A 17584-nucleotide genomic window follows, 5' to 3' on the forward strand; every position below is an offset into this window, starting at 1 on the left:
CGTTCATGCGATGAACGTTGATCCCGCACATGCCCCCTTTCCGCTGCCATCTGATTTAATTTTTGAAATATCAGCGGCATGGGCGGGTTCCAACACCTGGGATGTCTAGTTGGGATTGATAGCTTCATTTTTATATGCGAACCATTCTGGATAAATAACATGTGATATTCGGAAAATTTAGTGAGTCGGGAGCTAACAAATGATATTTAACACTTGTGAATTTGAGTAGTGCACCTATAACTCAAGGGGTACCCAATTGTGGTGGAGGTATAGGTATTCTGAGACGTCACATTTACATTTGCCTTAAGGGTTGCTATGTTTTAAAGTATCTTCTAACTTAAAAACGATGTTTGTGGGTAACATCACTGCAAACTCTCACGAGACAACACTCGTCCACTAGGGTAACCTAGGGGTTTAACGGCTTGTTGCACATGCTAAGTGCAATCGTAATTCTCTACGAAAGTGAGTATTTATTTTAATTCATGCATATTGATATATATTAATAAACAATACTTTTGCACCCTCATTTTATCATTTTCACACTAAATTGCTAGAGACTAGCAATAAGCTAGTTGGGGGGTGTGATGAGAGTACAAAAGTAAAATTTTCATATTACCTTAATTAGTATTATAGCTAATCTTTATTAATAAAATTAATTAATTAATATTTTATTATTTTCTGAGTGCAAGTAATTCAAGAGATTCAATAATGCTGGGTTTCAGCCCAATGCCTGTCAGCCCGAGCTCAACAAATTCTCCAGTGTCCGTGATGAGGTGACTCAACAGTTCCTAACCTAAAATTTCCATGTATCCACGTCAACGGGCTAAAGCAAGTGATTTCCCAACATCTTCAAGTGTCCCCGAGCTGTCTCGAGAGTCCCAAAGCAATTCAATTGCTTCTCAAACCAAGTATCCGTTTCCCAGCAACTTCCCGACGTCAAAGTCTTCCAACCATCCGTGGATCTTCCAAGCATCGTGGCATATCATCCGCATTCAGCGAGGGAATCCGAAGCCAAACAGTCCGCGTTTCAGCCGCATTCCATTCTCCCCATCAGCCATCTGAGGAGTCTTCTAAATTTCCCAACGGTTTCGTCTATGTTTCGACATCCCAACGGCAGCGAGGGAAATCCAAAGCATCTCATCCGCATCCCACCTCAGCGGCGTTCCAGCTTCTGCGATCTCCCAAAGTCGATTCAACTTCATTAATCCCGCATCTCAAGCAAACAGAGGGAGGCCACGGGTTCTGCATTCAAATCCATGCGTTTCAGCTGCGACCCCGATCCGTATTCCCAGCCACACCTTCAACAGGCTTAAGGTGTCTATAAAAGGAGGGGGAGGAACCAGAGGGAGGCCACAGATCAAGGAGAGGGAGGACGGAGCAAAGAAGGAGGAGGAGGACACGGAGCGAGGGACGGAAGAAGGAAACCAGAGGTCTCCCAAACAACCGCAGTCCTTCTTCCGATTTTTCTCAGCCAAGGGAGAGAGGAGAAGAGGACAGTCGGGCGGGCGACGAAGGAGGAAGAGGCCAAGGGAACTAGCAAGCAAAACATCTCAACTCCTCTTCCGATCCATCTTCTCAGCCGGGCAAGAGAAGGAGGAGAAGCATCGGGAGGAAAAAAGAAAAAGAAAAGAAAGAAAACAGAGCACTCTGTTTTCTTAAGAGGAGAAAGAAAAAGAAAAAAGGGATTTATGTTTTATTTTATTTATTCTATGCTAATCCCTTTTATAAAATTGCTTGCATCTCATATGGATAGCTAAATCTTTTTAAACTAAGGCTAGGGAAAAGCCTAGCATTTTCTTCATGTATTTCCTTTAATCATCAATTGGATTTTAATGTTTTTTATTTGATTTATGGTGCAGTAGATTGATAGAAATTATTTCAAACTTATATATTTTCTCTGATTTGTTATTTCCCCCGGGTATAACAGATGCTTAGAAATCCCTGTAGTTTAAAATAGAATTACTGTAATGCTGCCCATAAAACTAAATCTATTTTATTATGATTAATAGATGATTTTAAGAAAAGCATGATTAAGTGCTAGGCTGAATCCTAATGCTTTAGTTATATTTTTGTCAATCTGAATATTATTTAGCCTTTAGTTTTTGTTCACTGTCAAATCCCTGTAGATTCGATCTCGGACTCACCGAGAATATTACTTTGCTACACCCTATACTTGGAATATTCTACATTTAATTTCTCTTTTTAAAAGAGCAAGATTAAAATCATAGCACGTTCCAACCCCTCTCTTTTAAATCCATAATATCACCTCTATCCCACCCTTTCAGCGCTCCTATATATTTTCTTCTGTCTCTCCGTGCAATAGTCAAAATATGCCGACAAGACTACATAGGAATGAGCTTCGCAATCCCTTAATCAGTGATTCTGATGGATGAACGAATGCCCTTTGAACGAGCACCCAAAATCCATATTATAATATCCTGGATTCTGAATATCCAACTTAATTAATTAATTAACCTGTTCTTTAGTTAATGGTTACGGTTGAGTTGGTCATTAGTAGGAGTCTAGTGCACCATAGCTTCATCTCTTTAAATTGAAAGTTTGTATTTTAATTTATGTATAATAAAATATAGCAAAACAATTTTTTTGAGTGGTATGCATATAAGATATTCGAGTTATTTAAAAATTATATAATCAAAAATATGCAAATTAGTAAGGCTGCATGTCATTGTTCGAACTTGTAACAATTGAATAAAAATTAAAAAAATCGGTTTTTGGATTCTATTATTATAATAGGTAAATTGGAAGTATAAAAGGATTTTATGTAGTTGATATCTAGATTTTTGTTTTGGGGCTTAATGTGACTCGCTAAAGTCCATAACTCGCTATCAAGACTTACGCAAATTCTATAAATTTATAAAAGTTATTATGCTTGTGTTTTGATATGTTTCTAATGATTTTTTGGTCACTGATCAGAGATGTCGATAAAATCAAATTTTTGAGGTTGTTGGTTGCCATAAGTAGTTAGACTTGTTGGGAGATTTCATGAATTATTAGTTTATGAAGTATCATAATTAATTAGACTTGTTTAGCATGTGGTTTTATTTTCATAAATATAGATTACGGTCTTGCACATGATTTCAGCAATTTCAAATCATCATGCACCTAAATCCCAATTTGAGCAGTCACACATACACATATGGTAGAGTTGGCCATGCACATACTGAATGTCAACATACATCCTCAATTGATATGTATGTATATTAACAACACCAATCTTGCCTTCAAATACATAAACATTTATTTCACCCCAATGGCTAAGTAAAAATGAAAATCAGCGCTTTGATAAGCAGGTTGTGTATAGATAGAGTTTGAATTTCCTTATGGTTGTAGCTTTTCAAGCACTAAGTGTCAATCAACTCCAACAAATTTTATGTACTAGTGAATTACTGGATGAGAAGCGATATGCAATGCAGCTTAAATGTTGCAATGAAGATATATAGGTTGATTATGTCAAACACCCAAATCATTTAGAAAATATTTGAGCTGTATAACTTAACAAGTATAAGATGCCATAGCCCTATATTTGGCTTATGTCAATAATCAAGAAGTAGTAGTTTGTTTCTTAATACACCGTAAAACTGTATTATCCGTAACATAGTTTGTTTCTTAATACACCATAAAATTGGACTATCTATAATATAGTACATCATATCAGTTGGCTCCGGTGCATATCGAGTATACAATACTGAACGCCATATCATGTGTACCGATGTTGTTCCAAGATGGTACCAATACAAGTTTCGGTACCAAGCTTGCAAACCTCGATCTCTAATTAATAGTGCAATAGCTAGTAATAGATTGACCAATAGTATGGCAAGCAGTCCAATGACTGTTTCATAACAAGAGTATGCATTTCCTTGAGCAAGATTTATGATAACAAAGAACTTGAATTGCCACTTCTATATATGTTTTCGTGTCTCTTGCACAAATTGGCCAAGAATATTGACAGCATAAATTATTTTCAGCCTTGTGATGGTAAGGTAAATAAGTCGTTCAATCTTCAATATGGCCCAGCATCAACGAAGGGAGTGCCTATATCCAGATATAGTTTCTCATTTTGCTCCATTAAAATGTCAATAGGTTTGGCTCCAATAAGTCTGTTTTCCTTCAAATATCAAGAACGTATTTTCTTTGTGAGAGAGATCCCTTTCTGAGAATGAGCTGCTTCAATGTCGAGACAGTACGTTAAGAGACGAAGCTCTTTAATGTGGAATATGAGGGGAGAAAAGATTTGATGGACGCTATTATAGCTAGATTATTTCCTATGATGATTATGTTATTGGCATAAACAAGGAAATCAGTAATGTGAATACTAGACTTCAAATAAGAAGGGAATAATCTGCACTTGATTGTCGAAAACCTATCTCGAGAAATGCATTAGGAAACTTTGAAAACCAATTCCAGGATGCTTGTTTCAGGCTATATGATGATCTATTGAGGTATTAAACCAGACATATCAAGTCACCATGCTCCCTCGTTCATGGAAATCCAAGTGGTTGGCTCCGATAAACTTCTTCAGCTAAGTCACCATGGAGGAAGTCATTGCTGACATTCAGCTAGTATACAAACCAATTTTTGGATTGCCTGAGCTATTGAACATTAAATAGTAGCTAACTTGGGATAGTCCATCTCACTCCATCCCTTCTTTTGGGTATAACCTTTCATGACGGGTCAAGCCTTTATTGTTCAATATTATTATATACATAATATTTGAATTTATAGACCCCTTTACAATTGATACAATGCTTCTCAAGCAGCAAGTTAGTCAATTGCCATATGTCATCTCATACCATTAAATATCTTTTATGGCCTTGGAGAAACTTTCGGGCTCATCATAAGAAGAAATAGATGCATGGAAAGCATAACATCGTTGAGTAAATTATTGCTAGTTTATGTATTGGGTTAGTTGACTCGTATCATTTGTAGTAAATGTGGTTTAAATGCAATCCGGACCCAACAGCCAGGCCATTGGAAATGCCTCTATTGAATGTTTACTTATTCCATCAGGTCATAGAGGGCTTCAATTTTTTAAGCCCAACAAAAGTCAGATGAGGCTCAAACTTATTATTTTTAACCCAACCCAACCCAATATGATCAATTATAAATTTATATTTAAATATTATAATTTATCATGGTAATATAAGATCTCAACCCAGCCCAGCAAATGCTGAGGTCTGCTCTCAATCAAACATGCTATGGTACCCATGGCATCTTGAGAGCTCCCACCCCCTGGTTTTCTCAAGGTAAACTTTGACGGCAGTATTTCCGAGGGCGACAGCAGATGTGGAGTGGGATTCGTAATCCGAGACCAGGAGCTCAGGTTGATTGCAGCAGGAGGCCGACGCATTTTGTGGCAGAGCTGCATGCGGCGTGGGAGAGTCTCGTACATGCTAGAGTACACTTGGGGGCCCAGCGGATATTCTTGGAGGGTGATTCTGCCACAGTGATTGAGTGGATCAGGTGCGGACGTGCTAGGCCAGATTTACACCCTCTAGTCAGGGATATTTGCCACCTTCTGGACAGTCTTGACTCCTTCTGGGTCGCACATATTTTTCGGGAAGCGAATAGTGCAGCGGACTGGGTCGCCTCCTACGCAGCTCATCATTCCAAGGCCTTCATATGGGATGGCACTGGCCCCATCCCACAGGGCCTTGATCGTGCTTTGTATTATGATTCCTCGCGGCATGCTCACATATATGTGTAAGTGAGACGCCGGTTTACCAAAAAAAAAAAGGCTTGCCTTAAATCCAATAGCGATCTGGGTCTCTTGCAAGTCAAAGTTGGGTTGAACCCCTCACATTAAACTTCATTGCTCCACGTCTAGCCACAACCTAAAGATGAGGTTGATAGATTTGATTCATTGAACTCAATCTTATTATATACAGTACATCTGCTAGACTACTCCAACTGACCTATTTCAACATATGCAATAGTTTGCCTTATTATAGGTTAATGTGACCTGCTTTCATATAGAGATTTTGGAAATTTGTTGTCATCACTTAACATTTTTCCAATTTCCAAATCAATAGGTTTTAAATATTTATACGTATATGTATATGTGTGTGCGTACGGATGGATGGATAAATATTTATATGGATGCATAGGTGTTGGGTTCTATGTATAGCTGTTGTACTTTTTTATTCATTATCTTAATTTATTGGGGCATAACCCCATCCGTATTTCTATTAGAAAAAAAAAAGCCTACATAAAGATTAGATTACACCCCTCAAGTAGCTTATTTACTTGTTCTCACATGAGAATACCATGCAACCTGATGAGAAATTAATATGCAAGAGATGGTGATTATGGAGATTGGATTGGAATTCAAACCACCATCAAAATGAGCCTAATTCGAACTGGAACTGCATCAAAAGGACTTGAGTTAACTCAAGCTCAAAGGCAACCGTCTAAGGCTCCCTTGGTCTATGAATTTAGATGTGCATGTGCAGTGCATGTTTTAACACTATAAATACCTTGACATCTTGGAATTATTTTGGCCATGCAACTATGAACCAATCTTAGCTGGTTTGCAAATGGTTAATGGTGGCTTCACAATTTAATCGGTTCAAGTCAAGTTGGGTTAGATCTAATTGACCTAATTTGTGTTCTAATTAAATAAAGCAGGACTTTAATCAAATTAATTTAAATCAATAAACTCTAGGTTCAAATATGAATTTTAGATATAATTTGGTAACAATAAAGACTTGTTTAGTTCGCGGAAAAAGAAGGAGAAAAAGTGTGGCCAACAGAAAAATAAGAAAAATGAAAAAATAGCATTTTCATGGGAATAAGATTCTTATATTTTATAGAAAAGAAAAAGGAAAAACTTATAAGCGACATGAAAAAACTACTTTTCTGCTGATTGAAAATTAAAATTATTTTTTTCCAAAACTACCCTTAAGCCATCAAAAACTATAGATAAGGTCTTTCTCATTGTTAAGGATGTAATAAATATTTCATACAACTTTTTCAGAAAAGTAAATGTCCAATCAAATATAAGTCACTCTAAAATGTACCACTTTTTTATGGTCAACCAAACATACCAAAACTATTTTTCAGACATCATATTTCCAAAAATCACCTTTCGAGGAAAAATATTTCGGTGAGGAAAAAAATTTTCCGCGAGCCAAACAAATCCTAAAGCATTAGCTAATAGTCATTTCAACCAAATATGAGGATGTCAACTAGCACAGTTGGGAAAGTCCAGCTTGGTAACAAGAATTTGGGTTTGAGTCCCACCCTCGCCCCAGTTTTGACTAGAACTTTTCCCATGTTAATTCTCAAAAAATGGTTCCATAAAACATGAACAAACTATAGCTAAATCCCTACCTCACCTAAATATATTGGGACCTGACCTGAACATGCGTTAGGTTTAAATATGTCGCCCTAACCTCCATAATTAATCCAAAATGGATGATTTAAAAGTCAACTAGACCACTTACACATATCCCTGGGGTCAATTGGTCAAATTACCAATCTGCACTATGTTTACGAGATATGCAAATTATGTATATACATCTAACAAAAGGAGCCAAAATATAACCAAAAATAATTATAAGAGATGGGCTTTAAAGTTCTCTTAAGAGGAGAGGAAATCTGCTCCACTGAACTTCAAAATCAGGAGAATCCAAATCAAAAATTTATACCATTGATTATAATATATCCTACTAAAAATGCTTAGAAATTAAAGATTACATATTTTGATGATCCAATGCAGCATATAAGACAAAAATGGATGGCATTTACTGTAGTAGTATGCTAAAATGCATGACAAAGAATTCAAAATAAGAAAACACCTCATTGATCATGATCTTCGTATGTTTAAACATATTGAGATTTAATGATCATATAAAAATATGATTTAATATCATTTTAACCATTCATTTTTATGTCCACATGATATATAGATTACAGACCACGAAAATATATAATTTTTTACTTCGTGTCTCTTTAGTGGTATACATTATAATCAACGGTATAAATTTTTGATTTGGATACTCCTTTCTTGATCTTAGAGCCAAAAAGAGAGGATACCCTTTCCTCCTGGGATGACTAAAGCCCATCCCTAATTATAAATAATAAATTATCATGAGAAGATATATCCTCATATTTTAGGGCTGAAAACAGCTTGGATACAGATTGAATATTGATATATTCATATTTGTATCTATATTTTTTAACGAATACGGATATTAAATATATCCATATTTGTTATAAATAGATATAGATACGAATCGGATATTAAATATATTCATATTTTTTTATCTGAATATGGATATAAATTGAATAATTTTTCAGATATTAATCAAATTTGAGCAAAATTCAAGGATAAAAACTAGCAATGAAGACATGATCATAAAAAAAAAAATCAATTAAAAAAATTTAATTCTAGCAAGCATTTATCAATAATAAAAACTAATAATTTCATAAAAGATATGCAACTTAATGTTAGTCATCACCGAGTAGACGGAATCTATGGCGCCTCCAAAGCATCTCACGGCTATCGCCGGTTGCAATCGCAGGATAGAAACTAAAAAAATGGATGAAATCTTCGAAACCTCAGTTATTTGAAGACAACAAAAAAAAAGGGACAAAATAGACGAACGAGAGGTTTGAGCCTTCTAGGCATGCGAGGTGATGTGAAAGGATTTTACTCGAATCGAGTTTTCTGTATTCGGGTTGTCCTAAGTCACGGTCATCCGATATATGTGTTCCTTTTAGTTTAAGTTTGGTTAATCACTTAATTGGTTCCCTAATTTAATTTAACTTAAACTTCTTTTTATATATCCTTATTATACAAAATTCGGATCCAAATCCGAATCTGAAAAAAATAGATGTATCCACATTCGTATCTATATCCGGAAGATTTTTGAACTGGCTATCCGAATTTATATCCGGATCCGATCGGATAAAAAAAACAGTATTCGAATCTGATCCGAATTGGATATAAAAACAGATACGGTCGGATATAATCCGACCTGCTTTCAGCCCTATCATCTTTGCTTTCATTATACTCTAAAATATAAAATATTTTGGTCATGTCATATCTTTGTATTTATTGTATATTTCTATTTTTATATTGTTTATATATTTTTGGATAGGTCATTAATCTCCAACAAGTTTAATTGGAGGTAGCTCAACTAGGAATCTAACAAAAACCTACAAAATATAGCTCGCACACTCACTTAATAACAGAATATTCTATCTATTCATAAGGTTGAATCATATTCCTTGACCGAACTTTTGTTTCAATTCACATATGAGGTTTTGGTAACACATGTTAAATAGGTATTGTCCATGGTTTTGCAGTTGGTATCCCCACAACTATGCTCATTTAATGTATGCTTGAATAAGCAAAGGAAAATCGGGCGAAGAATAGAATAGGAGAAAGGAAAATATTGCATTATTCACAGTATTTAAACTTATCTTTTGATACTTGAAAGAGTAGAAGCTCTTCAAATACTGAAGATCCACCCCTTACAGAATTGAACTTCGAATGAGTCCATGGAACAGAAAAAGATGATTTAATATTAACATTGGAAAAATATATAAATGAGTAGTTGCTCAGAAAAAAATTTCAGAGAGAAAGAAAAAGAATTACAAATAGATCATCAAGCATAAAGAGATATTCTAGGTTTTACACTCTCTCTCTCTCTCTCTCATAATTCGCAAAATATTGGGCCAACGCAGCATTTGCTTACTCTAAGGTCGTACACTAGGTATGGATAAGGTTCCATGGAATATGGCAGAACTTGATGTTTTCCCCTACGGCTTAAGCTTCCATTTCTTGGCGAGCTTTTGTCTAAACATTGTTTGATTGGTGATTACAATAATGATTGATGGTGATTGCATGAAGGGGATGTGGAGTTTGAAATTTGCTGCACCCTCAAGGAAATCCCAGTACGAAGAGTGAAAGAAAAAGGGAATATAATTAGGCCGGTGGAGAGGTACAGAGAGGCAATGACTAGGGAGACTTTGGAAGTAGGTTTTGTGGAAGGAGACTATTGGGAGTAGGAATTTAGAGCAACTAGTTTGGGCTTGAAGATAAATATACATGTTGAGTGAGAGAAAAGCCAGAGAAGTCGCCTCCATCTATGATGTCCAAAGGAGTGGCTCAGGTGGCAAGCAGCCTCAACCTAGATGTTCACCGTTTTCCTATCATTTTAAATCAAGCATCAAGTCATACAATTTCTCTCATTGTCTGGATGTGCATCTTTATAGCTATGGATAAAAATGCTCCAGCTTCGTCCTTCCACATCAAGTAGTCCATGCTCAGTATCATTGGGAAATTTTAGATAAAGTTCTACAGGATGACCAGCCCATCATGAGAAAAAGGACCTCTCATCCAACATAGAGCAGAGCAAAACCTACTAAGAATTAACTATAAAGGAGAATATTGTTGCTGAGCAAATTCTGATATAGCTCTGTAATCACACTTCTTAGCATTTTTGCTGTCTTTCTTTGGCTATGCAACACCCACCTTGCATTTGATTTCAAAAAATTCTTGACCCACTGATTTAAATTGAGGCCAATTTATATATATATATATATATATATATATATATATATATATATATATATATATATATATATATATATATATATATATATATATATATAATCTACAGCTTATGCACAAGATCTATAGAAGTGTATCTAGATTTTATTGGCTTTTCTTCCGAGCTTATCAGGTAGATCCTCAATATCATTGCATTTTGTGCAGTAGAGTTGGACATCATAATTGTAGCTTTATCAGTGTCTTTTGACCATTCGTTGGATGGTGACATCAATGAAAGTATCTGAAAGGATTTGAAATCAGTGGATTGCTTGTATGGCAACAATTGCAAATATTGACCCAACTTGTATGACTTTCTCTCAGAAAAGATAGAAGAGATCGGTGGTTGGAACATTGCAGTGTAGAAACTTAACGACAAATTTTGTTTATGTTGGTCATAGTACGCTTACGGAATCAATCGTCTCAAAATTTTATGCAGGGTCATTTGGCAACAACTAGAACTCAAAGTAAATTTCCCTTCAAAAGAAAAAAACCAGTAACTTAGATGTTTGTCTGAATTTGGTAGCACTGTAACTCTGGCTCCTTTTTACAAACTTGACATTAAAGTCCTTAGCTCATATGTCAGATTTAGCAGTTCAGAATAAAAAGAAAATCAAGTGGAGAAATATGATGCCAGCTCTGACGTTTCTTTTCAATTTTAGGTTTAGCCTTCTATATGTATGTTTCTCATTTAGGTTAGTTTAAATTCTTTCCATCATCATACTGGGGAAACTGCAGATTTGGGAACACATGTTGTTTCATAAGCTCAAGATCTTGGGTTTGTCATAGCTTGCTTGGCTTATAAACCAATTCATCTCAAATCACTGAAATTTGAGATAATTTTTTTTGACATGCCAGTCCATGAAATCTGAAATATTCCTAACCATCATTAGCAAGGTCCTATCCTAAGCAAATAGTGCAATTACCTTGAGAGTTTACCAGCAAACCAGCTAGCACCATCAAATTTGATGCATTAATAAACCATCTTCCTCTTTTTTTTTTAAAGAGAGAAAGGGAGGGAGACCCATCCACACTATAATTACTTAGAACCAAAATACTTGAGATGTCACAGCTGGGGCTCAAATCAGAAACTCTGATTGCTAAGCAGAGAAGTGTGACCATTGAATAAGTCCCAAATTCATAAATTTGAGGTGTTAATAAACCACTTCTATGTTCAGTCTAATATATCATAAAGATGATAGACTTGCACTAAAAATATTCTCTCTGTTTCCTTTCTCTACCGTGCAGTGCACCTCAGTTGTACCGTCAATTAAATCGACAGTTTCACATGCACACATCAAGCGATTTACATAAAAAGTTAAAGACTGATAGTTCCTAATCCTGATTCCCGACAATCCTTTGGCCCCACTGGCCGATATCCAAAAAATGCTTTTGGATGAACTGCAATGGATGGGTCATTTTCATTTCTTTGGGAAGATGGATGCCCAAAGGTAAGCACCAAAAACAAGCCTTCAAACAAAAAATCTGCTGTAGTCATCTTCCTCGCAGTAGTAGAAGGTACTATTAAACATCTTAGAAACATAGAGCAAAGGAAACCAAAGGATGATGTAAATCAATGCATCATTCTTGTTAATATGATGCAAAGATCTTCAGTTTACCTATAAACTTTCAGTTTAATCTTGTCATTCAAACCAAAAGAAAGAATAGTGTTCTATCTAATCATTTAAGTCTATTATAATATGTGGACTTCAAGACCAAACAGTGCCATAAATCACATATAACAGTAAACTGAACCATTCAAAAATTATAGCTGGGTCCTTCAAGGCCTGTCAGAACTTGGAGAATCCATAATATTCAGAATAGTATTTTGATCTTCAGCTGTGTCAAATAGTAAGTTGAAAAGGTCTAAATCTAAATCAAGAAAGCAAAAGATTTTTAAGAGAGCCATCCATCCTTCTAAACTATTGTCTGAAGATAAGTACGAAGAGGGGAAAAATCACAAAGAGCCAAAGCTGCCAAACTTTATCATGTAGGCTGTAGAATCTATGGCATAACATCAGGGATTTGGTGAATGCGATTAACATAAGTGGAGCCAAGTCCATTTAAGCTAGATGGACCACAGATGATAGAGGCAGCTGACCTGCCCACCAATCCGAGCAGAAGAACCAATGGCTTGCGGTCCAAAAGGTGCACTAATATGATGGTAGTGATTTCAATCAATGAACTGTTCCTTTCTGTCGTGGACCATAACCTAACTCATGTAGACCATATGAATGGAAGACTCATGGCTTGTTAAAATCTTCGGGCTGTGGCATGCCCAAGTCTCCATGACCAAATCATTAGTAGGGCCTAAGCATATAACTATTTGTACCAGACTACTGTAGAGAAATGATTTTAATACTTTATGGCCAGTGCATTTAATGTAGCAATGCAACAGTGATATACGAGGAAAAAAAGGTGAGAATGATGATCTTCAATTTCTACAGAAATTTTATGTTTATATGACTGGACAATAACAGAACCAGATAAAATGGACTAAGAAACATTCAGAGTTAACTCTTCCACATATGACTTCAAATTATGCAATCAACAAATAAAATTATCAAAGATCAAATTCACCTCGGGACTTGAACACCGGTCCCCAAAGCGAAGTGATCCAACGATGCACCTGTATTACTTATCCATAGTGCTTGATAGAAGGAGAGGCCACCATGAAGTTATTGTCTGAGACTTCCAAATATCACCTACCATCAAAATCCCACTCGGACTTGCTCAAATATTACTGTGCAGCCTTGCTCCATGAACTCTAATTCAGGTAGATACGTATAAATAATGACGTACTGATATTACATAACTTTGAGTTCATTTTCTTCTTCCACTTCATCAAATTTGTGGGATTTTCAACTGGAACAAAGAGATGCACTGAACTAATGATACAGTTGCTTATGATTTACTGCAACTGTCATCCCACAGCCCAACCATGATGCAGAAGTAATAATGGAACCAAAAAATACAGGAGTTTTCTTCTTGGCATGGAGCATACGAACTCTGTGTGATGGGATATGAAAAACACCCAACAGACTCACCCTCCCTGCATCAATGTCAAATCAACTACCCAATCAAAAATAAGCTCCTTGGCTGATCCACAAAGAAATGGCAAATGTTTTCTTCCCCTCCAGTCAATATGGAGAGAGTACTACTACAAGATCTTCACAAAAGGTGGTGCATCGGTCCTTGGCCCTGCTAGAGATCGATACATGTATAACTTCTCAACAAACTCACCATCATCATCCTCATCTCTGTCCCTAATGACTTCTACCACCAAGTGAGGTAACCTTTGAGCCACCTCGTTGCAACCCCTTACGGACAGCTTGCAAGAAGACATCCAGAGGAACCTCATGTTGTAGTAATGGTGAAGCCCCGCAAGAAGAGCAGAATCCCCGAATGGGCTATCCCTGATCTCAAGTTTCTGCAATTTGGTGCACCCTTCCAAAACATACCTCAGCGCCAAGTCACTGTTCCCAGCAAAAGCAACAGAAAGCGTCCTCACCAGCTTGCCATACTTCCCAATGTAAGCAAATGCCTTGTCAGTGAGCAACCCAGACACAGAGAGCCTCCTGAGCTTCTTGCAGTTCATTACTATAGCCCCAAAACCCTCGTCCATGGGCTCTTCAGTAACGTGATCGGGGCGGTGCCGACCCATGATACAGAGGCGGAACACCACAAGATCCTGGCAATTCTTGGACATGGTCACGACGGCCGCGTTGGTCATCTGCTGGCAGAAATAAAGAATGGAACGGAGCTTCCGACAGCCTTCAGAGATCGCAACGAGGCCGACATCAGAGACAGACACCTCAGAGTCCTCCGTCGGATCCACAGGAAACACCCTCAGCTCCCGGAGGTCCTTGCATGTCGCTGCCACTGCCTGAAGCCCTTCGTCTCGCACCGTATCAAGCACCTGAAGCACAACCCACAGAGACCAAAGTTTGAAATGGAAATCCCAACACAAATCAATATAGGACTATATAAGCCGGTAGCGATCAATACCCAGAAATTCTGAAGATTGTGGCAGTGGCGGATCACTGGGTTGAGCTCCTCGGCGCTGATATCCGCAAAGCTGAAGTTGAGGGAGGTGAGGTTGGCGCAGACAGGGTAGATGGCCGGGAGGTACTGAGGCGCCACATCGCGAAAGCCTGAGAGGCAAACGAGTGACTTGGAGGCAGCAAAGGTATTCACCAGATCGACCACATTGTTCCCTCCTTGGGGGATTGCGGCGGCAGCCGATCCGAACGACCCAGTGCCGAGGTGAGTCAGCTGGGGCGCCAGCGCCATGAGGCGGCGGAGCTGCTCCACGGAGACGTGGTGGTTCACCCGCAGCCGCCGCAGGGCGGGCGAGCGGGTGACAAGCGCCTCCAAGGCCTCGAAATTGACCGCACTGCCTACACAATCAAACACAAGCGACTCCAAGCTGGTGGTCGTTTCCGGAAACCTCGACATCCAGTCCGACATCTCATCCTCGTCATCCTCCAAATAGTCCTCTATCAGATCTAGCACTCGAAGATGCCTAAAAACAAACCCATCAATCAAGCACCCATCGCAAAACGAGAAACCCACATCTAAATCTACAAAAGTTAGCATCATTGGCTTCCTAATCGATGGTATTCAGTAACGGATAATCGGGAATATGGAGGAGATTGGAGAAAAGCTCTCACCTGCACTTCTCGGCGATGACGGCGAGGCCGGCGGTGCTGAAACCTTCGCAGCAAATAAGGGAGAGCTCCTTGAAATTAGGGAAGGAGTAAGCGAGGAGGGAGAGGTCGCCATCGGCGACGGACATCCTCTTGAGGCAGATCTTCTCGAGCCAGGGGTAGGCGGCGGCCATGGCGCAGACCCAGGGGTGGAAGTGGGCGCCCCAGTTGTTGGGGATCAGGCCGAAGTCCGCGAAGCGGGGCTTCCCCTTGAGGACCACCGCCCGGACGCGGCGGAACCGCTCGGTGGCCCGCCGAGGGGAGACGGCGTAGCAGTTGCCGATGAAGAGCTCGCGCCGGGTCTGGGCCTCGGCCCGGTACCAGGACCGGCACACCAGGGACGCGGCGTTCCGGTCCCCGCGCGAGCTCAGGAACTGGAGAACGTTCTCGAGAACGTTCTCCAGCACCTGATCGGAGAAGGGCGGCGGAGCGCCTCCGCCGCCCCGGCTCTTGGCGGAGCCACCTCCCCCGTCCTCGTCCTCGGACATGTCGGACCGCTCCTCTCTCATCGGAGTGGAGAACAGACGATTTATGGGAGGAGGGGAAGAGAGAGAGGGATGGTAGTCTTAATTAATTAGAATTTTGAAAGGGGTGTCGATCTATGAGAGGAGGACATTGTCATGTGAAAATAAATTAATTAAATATTAGTGATAGAAGGGAAGGGAGGGAGGGGCTCATCAGGAGGGAGATGACGGGGGGAATGGAGGGGCAAGCGGTATATTTATTTGGCCTCCACACTGCTGTTTCAGTCTCAGCATTGGGATTCTCCATACCCCTCAAACTGCACTTGTCCAAAAAATAGAAAAAAAAAGAAACTCTATCATCTAGCCTTTCTTTGGTTTGAATTGAATATTAACAATTTGTTATATTTGAGTTTATCTTTCTTCCCTTTTTCTTATTTTAATCCATCTGCCTCCTACCATTTTTTGTTACTTAGTACATGTAAAAGAGCAATAAGAAAAAGGTACCAAGGAAAAAAAAATCAAAAAGTTTGGATGGTACTATCTCTTACCTATTCAGCAAAAAAAAAAAAAAAACAATAATTTCTCATAATTAGGCTCTCTTTTTTTTCTTTTTTTTTTGGATCCTGGCTAATTTTTTTATTTCATGAGCTCTACCTATCTATGAATCTAATTAGCTTTTAGTTCTAGGAGCAATGACTCTTTCGAAAACTTAAGTTTCGACTCATGCATGAATATAGTATGAGAAGTAAAATTGATCCTTAGCCGAATTTGACAACAAAAAATATTAAATTTTAAATAGATCCGACCTAAAATTTAACTAAAAATGAATATAATTTAGCCCCGAAACTCATCCCATAGCTAGCCCTAATTAGAGCCCCTCATCGGTTTTAAAAACTATTTATGAAAAAGAAAATAAAAAAATGGGGGCGATTGGATAGGATCTGAAGGACCATCAAGGTGTTGCGGATAAGATATGGGGGATAGAAGCCCTTATCATTCTAAAAGGAAAGCTTTAAAAAACAATGAAAAGAGTGGATGAGTGGATGGGAGTTGAAGGTCCATGAAGGTGTGGGTCTAATAAACTACCCTCTGCGGTGACTTGGAGAAAGGTGGGGGTACAAAGATCTGGGTCTTTCTTTTTTCTCCTGTTCTGTTTTTTTTTCTTTTCTTTTCTTTTTATCATGCTCTCTGACCAATGCATACATGAACAGGATTGGGCTGGAGGAGGGTGGGTTCTTTTGGGGGGGTGCAGGGTGGAGGTAAGGCATTCTCTCTCTACGTGCTTGCCTTTGATTGCTGGAGTTTGGGGGATTGGATGTTGACCACGTGAGATGGGGTTGCGTTGCATGACTCATAAATGCTGCAATTGGGGCATCAGGGTTTAATGAACACATGGATGATGGCTAATCATGGACCCTCTCTCCTTGCATGTGTGCATATATGGGCAAAAAGGATGGGTATTATAATTTTTTTTTTTTTTACAACAATATATGAGGAAGAGTTTTTCATTCATTCGGATAGAATGTCAATTTGCAAAAAAATATCGATAAATTGGGTTTTTCAGGTGATTTATATTTCATTCTTAAATACAACAAAAACATTAGTAGAGACTAAGACTTAGAGCAAGTTTTTCAATCTACCGTGATTCCTTCCTAGAGATTGGTTGAGCCAAATCAACTTAATTTGGATTTCTTTGATATTGGCTAGCTTGTGGTGGGACATGCTGAGCTTTTCCTTTAGTCAACTTGGGTTGTACTACGGATATCTACGAGATAGATTCGGTGAGTTGTACCGGAGATGTCCATAAAAAGATCCAATAGCTTGCCAAAACTAAA

At 38.5% G+C, this 17584-nt stretch overlaps 1 protein-coding gene and 1 pseudogene across 1 annotated transcript; one reads left to right on the plus strand and one right to left on the minus strand.

Annotated features, from left to right (window-relative positions):
• LOC120111177 overlaps positions 1-10035 on the plus strand; it is a 29432-nt pseudogene extending 19397 nt beyond the window's left edge.
• Positions 10036-12979: 2944 nt separating this feature from the next.
• LOC103719084 (F-box protein FBX14-like) lies at positions 12980-15980 on the minus strand. The gene is made up of 3 exons (XM_008808156.4): positions 15250-15980; positions 14585-15101; positions 12980-14495 (listed from the first exon to the last, which is right to left on the minus strand). The coding sequence occupies exons 1-3, from the start codon at positions 15792-15794 to the stop codon at positions 13737-13739; spliced, it is 1821 nt and encodes a 606-aa protein (XP_008806378.2). The 5' UTR covers positions 15795-15980; the 3' UTR covers positions 12980-13736.
• Between the last annotated feature and the right edge of the window lie 1604 nt (positions 15981-17584).

Source organism: Phoenix dactylifera, chromosome 6 (assembly GCF_009389715.1).
Source record: "Phoenix dactylifera cultivar Barhee BC4 chromosome 6, palm_55x_up_171113_PBpolish2nd_filt_p, whole genome shotgun sequence".
NCBI lineage: Eukaryota > Viridiplantae > Streptophyta > Magnoliopsida > Arecales > Arecaceae > Phoenix > Phoenix dactylifera.

What these genes read in the sequence shown, in the direction of transcription:
- LOC103719084 (XM_008808156.4), bottom strand. Translation starts at nt 15,794, where the DNA reads ATGAGAGAGGAGCGGTCCGACATGTCCGAGGACGAGGACGGGGGAGGT. An exon ending in GTCATCGCCGAGAAGTGCAG is followed by an intron (nt 15,102 to 15,249) that starts GTGAGAGCTTTT and finishes GTTTGTTTTTAG; the next exon opens with GCATCTTCGAGTGCTAGATC. An exon ending in ACAATCTTCAGAATTTCTGG is followed by an intron (nt 14,496 to 14,584) that starts GTATTGATCGCT and finishes GTTGTGCTTCAG; the next exon opens with GTGCTTGATACGGTGCGAGA.